Here is a 4,330-nt window from a genome sequence, read left to right as displayed (position 1 = left end):
CTTCCCACCACGGTTAATTCAAAGCTACATAACTGGAGTTGACACAGGTGCACTTCAAACACTCAAATTGACACAGATTCGGAAGCCTCTGATGAAATCGGCTTTCATTGATCAGAATTTAACAGAAGAAGAAGTCAATATGAAATTTGTCCAGGACCTCTTAAGATGGGTGGATGAAATGCAGGTAACATCTTGACGTTGTGTATGGTCTTCATCTGCACTTGATCATTTTTTCTTATTTATTCAATGGATCAAGTTTAATTTTTTAAACCATTCCTTTAACAGGTACAGCTTGACCGAGCCGAATGGGGATCAGATTTGCCAGGTGTTGAAAGCCATGTTGAAAATCACAAGAATGTTCACAAAGCTATTGAAGAATTTGAATCAAGTCTTAAAGAAGCAAAAATCAGTGAGGTACAGCATAAAAACACCTTGGTGACTGTACATATTTTAAAAACATGCATAGGTTTTAACTTGTTGTATAACTGCACTTGGCTTAAAGAAGAATCACTTTGTTATATTAATTAAATGAATAATAAGAAATGCACAATCCTCCTGTTAACTGTTGTGTGTCTGGTGGCTTTTCTTTTCTTTCTTTAAAAAAAATCTCTAATCCAGTTTGTTCTACCCAGATCCAAATGACTGCTCCCCTCAAACTCAGCTATACAGAAAAATTGCACAAACTGGAGAGTCAATATGCAAAACTCTTGGTAAGATCATTGTCAAGAAGTCCAGGTCTCAGTGGGATGTTCCTTGGCAATGTAAGCAAAATCAAACTTTGTTTTTTTGTCTTCTCAAGAATGCCTCTAGAAATCAGGAAAGACACCTTGACACCCTTCACAATTTTGTGTCACGTGCCACTCGGGAACTTATATGGTTGAATGAAAAGGAAGAGGAGGAAGTTGCACACGACTGGAGTGAAAGGAACACAAATATAGCAAGGAAAAAGGAATATCATGCCGTAAGATTTAGTAATGTGTTAAAAATAAAGCTGAACGTATTCTTTCCTACTTGCTGCAGGTTTCAAAAGCTTTTTTGTTTTTTGTTTTAATTTGAAAGGATCTGATGAGAGAACTTGACCAGAAAGAAGAAGTTATTAAATCAGTTCAGGAAATAGCAGAACAATTGCTCTTTGAAAACCACCCTGCGAGATTAACTATTGAGGTAGGTTATTAAATCTGGCTTTAGAAGCACTTTTTGTAGGATTCCAAATTTAGAGCAACACTTTTAAATAACTTTCTGCAGAATTGCAGCCTTCCTCAGTTGGTTGTATGTTTGTTGTGTTTATTCTAACACCAGCCCTTCCCCCCCCCCCCAGCTTTTGTTGAAAACCGTGGAGAAAATTCATATACAATCTTGTGACATTATTTCCTGTTTAGTCCTCTGCTGTATTTCTGTTTCCAACGGTAGTCAATAACGGGCATCACTGATTTCATCTTGTACACATTAGAGCTCCAGATAACTATTTATGACTGGGTTCCCGTTTTCCATTTTGTGTTATTGCTGCATTGCTGCACATAAAATTTTCTGGCAGTATACGTTTAGTTGAGCATGAAAGGTTATGACTCAGTGCATTTGTTAGTCTTTAAAATTCAGCGTGACACCTTGCTATTGTCCTAAAATGAATGAAACAAGGTTACAAAACGTGGCCCTCCTGTTTAGGGTTCCAACTAGCCCAGGAATTCTTCCTGAATTCTTCCTGGTTTCTTCTATTGTATTCTGTTCTATTTCTTGCCCTCACTGGCTGTGTTTCACTGCTGATTGTTTTGAGTTACTTAAAAAGGAATGCAGAGCGCTCTTTTTCCCCATGGACAATTCCAGTACCATAGCACCATCTAACGTTTGAATAAGAGTGAATCTAGTACCCCTGGGGGGGGGGCAGCATTTTTCTTGCTGATTTGTAATATGGAGCCTCTCCCTATAAATGTTTCATTGCTGTTATGCATCACAATTATATACTATTACAGATCTTACTTGGACATTACATTTATTTTGGACTGGAATTAAGAAATATACTGTAGGTCAGTACTTTCAACCGTAGCAACTTTAAGAAGAGTGGATTTCAGCTCCCAGAATTCTTCAGCCGGCCATGGGAATTGAAATCCACTCAACTTAAACTGGCTAAGGTTGAGAAACACTGTTGTAGAATAATCTCTTGCAACCAAAGACTGTAGCTAGCACATATGGGCACCTCCGAGTTTCAGTACTGACCACAGGTTAGTTGATTCTATATCTCTGTCAGTATGGATATTCTACAACAATACTTAAAAACTAGAAGCCGATGATCTTTGTGATCTGTCCTTGTTATTAAACAATACGCTCTACCGGATTCTGTAGCGAGTGTCACTAGTTTTAGCCAACTTGACAGGCAGCCACTGTCCAATAATATAAGCTGGAGCCAAGGTGTTTAGATTCTAAATTGCAGTCAACCTGACTTTTCAGGAAATGTTTTACTATTTTTGTAGAGCAATTTATATTTTAGAGAGTGCTTTTGTTCTACTGCATACAGTTGAGACAAAGGCATTAGGAATGGGGGAGGGGAAATCTATTCATATTCTTTCTCTCGTTAGAGAGAACTGGGGCTGAGGTTGCATAGACACACGTGGTTCTTTATCTCTCTCTGTATCCTTCAGGCCTACCGAGCTGCAATGCAAACCCAGTGGAGCTGGATTTTACAGCTCTGCCAATGTGTTGAACAGCACTTAAGAGAAAACACTGCATATTTTGAGGTATGGATTAAATTGAAGATACTGTGACATGCTTGCAGATTTCAGCTGTAGCTATACTACCAAGAAGGAAATTTTAATGTGGTTCTCAGCTAAGCAGGTGTAGAAGAATGTTTAAAATTCACAGATGTGAAAAATGTGTTAAGACGAAGATACAGTTTTTACCTGTTTAAGTCAGATGTTTCAAAGAAACTATTTTTTATATTATTCCAGTAGTGTGATTCTACTGGTCCAGTATATTGTATATAAATCTTGTAAAAAAAATCAGTAACCATTACTGTTTTGATATCTTTTGATCTCTCTCTCTCACTCTCTCTCTCTCGCTCTCCCTCCCTCCCTCCCTCCCTCCCTCTCTGTATGTATAATAAACATATTTTCAGTAGTGCCTTATTAAATGAAAAGTTTGTTTCATTCTAGTTTTTCAGTGATGCTAAGGAGGCTCTAGATTACTTGAAGAATTTACGAGATGCAGTACATCGAAAATACAATTGTGATAGATCCAGCAGCATTCATAAACTAGAAGATATGATCCAAGAGTCTATGGTAGGAATGTGAATACGTTAGCTGATTTTATTCTTCAAGTATGTGTTAATACTTTCTAAGATATTATGCCTTTAGCCAGGATGAATGCATGCGTATGTGCACACACTCAGACATGTGTGCAGTGTCTATTAGCAGAACCTTTTCTTTAACTGAGAAGAGGCATTCCCTGTAAAAACAAAGGTAGTTTGCATTCATTAATTTTCAGTATTGGAAGCTTATTAAACAGCCTGTATGAATCAAGCTATGACCAAAATAACCATTATTCTTGAAACTGGAACGAATAAACCTAAATACTTGGGTGAAATTATTTCAAATTGATCATAGGTTGCCTTGTTCAAGAACTGTTGTCATTTCTGCCAAATACGACTATAATTATTAGAGAATAGTAGTTATTGTACAAAGCCTCATTCCTTAAACCGATTCCCTCCTGATGTGTTGCAACAACGGTTACTAGGATTCCAGCCATATGAGAACCCTGAGAATGGGAAATAATCTCTGCAAATCATCCATTTGGAAAAGGCTGTCAAAAATGTCCCCGATTGTGCCTCTTGTGAATTACATCTTGGAAAAGAAACCAAACCAAAAAAAAAACCCCCCAAGAAAACCTAAAACACTTCCAAGAAAAGGGTGCTTAATTTTTAACTGCTTTCAATATGTTTCTTCTTTAATTTGGCATCCAGGAAGAAAAAGAACAGCTCCTGCAGTACAAGAGCACCGTGGCAGGCCTTGTGGGCAGAGCAAAGGCAATAGTTCAGCTAAGGCCGAGGAATCCCGAAAATTCCCTAAAAACGTCCATCCCAATTAAGGCCATCTGTGACTATCGACAGATCGAGGTTGGAAGCTTTTACCATCTTCGAATCAGTTAATAATAATAATAATAATAATAATAATAATAATAATAATAATAATAATAATAATAATAATAATAATAATAATAATAATAATAATAGTAAAGTTGGAAGGGACCTTGGAGGTCATCTAGTCCAACCCCCTGCTCAGGCAGGAAACCCTATACCATTTCGGACAAATGGCTGTCCAGTCTCTTCTTAAAAACTTCCAGT

General features: G+C 37.3%; 1 protein-coding gene across 1 annotated transcript in view; it reads left to right on the top strand.

Annotated features, from left to right (window-relative positions):
* Window positions 1–4: 4 nt before the first annotated feature.
* LOC107301217 (dystonin) overlaps window positions 5–4,330 on the top strand; it is a gene marked incomplete at its 5' end in the record, with an annotated part of 7,801 nt that continues 3,475 nt past the window's right edge. The window contains 8 exons of the mRNA XM_015830472.1: window positions 5–184; window positions 286–414; window positions 633–710; window positions 800–961; window positions 1,060–1,164; window positions 2,634–2,729; window positions 3,144–3,269; window positions 3,950–4,102. Coding sequence (XP_015685958.1) covers window positions 5–184; window positions 286–414; window positions 633–710; window positions 800–961; window positions 1,060–1,164; window positions 2,634–2,729; window positions 3,144–3,269; window positions 3,950–4,102 — 1,029 coding nt within the window. The remainder of the gene's footprint in view (window positions 185–285; window positions 415–632; window positions 711–799; window positions 962–1,059; window positions 1,165–2,633; window positions 2,730–3,143; window positions 3,270–3,949; window positions 4,103–4,330) is intronic.

This window comes from Protobothrops mucrosquamatus, unplaced genomic scaffold (assembly GCF_001527695.2).
Source record: "Protobothrops mucrosquamatus isolate PMUCROS unplaced genomic scaffold, P.Mucros_1.0 scaffold10752, whole genome shotgun sequence".
Lineage (NCBI taxonomy): Eukaryota > Metazoa > Chordata > Lepidosauria > Squamata > Viperidae > Protobothrops > Protobothrops mucrosquamatus.
This window is presented reverse-complemented; position numbering and strand designations above follow the sequence as displayed.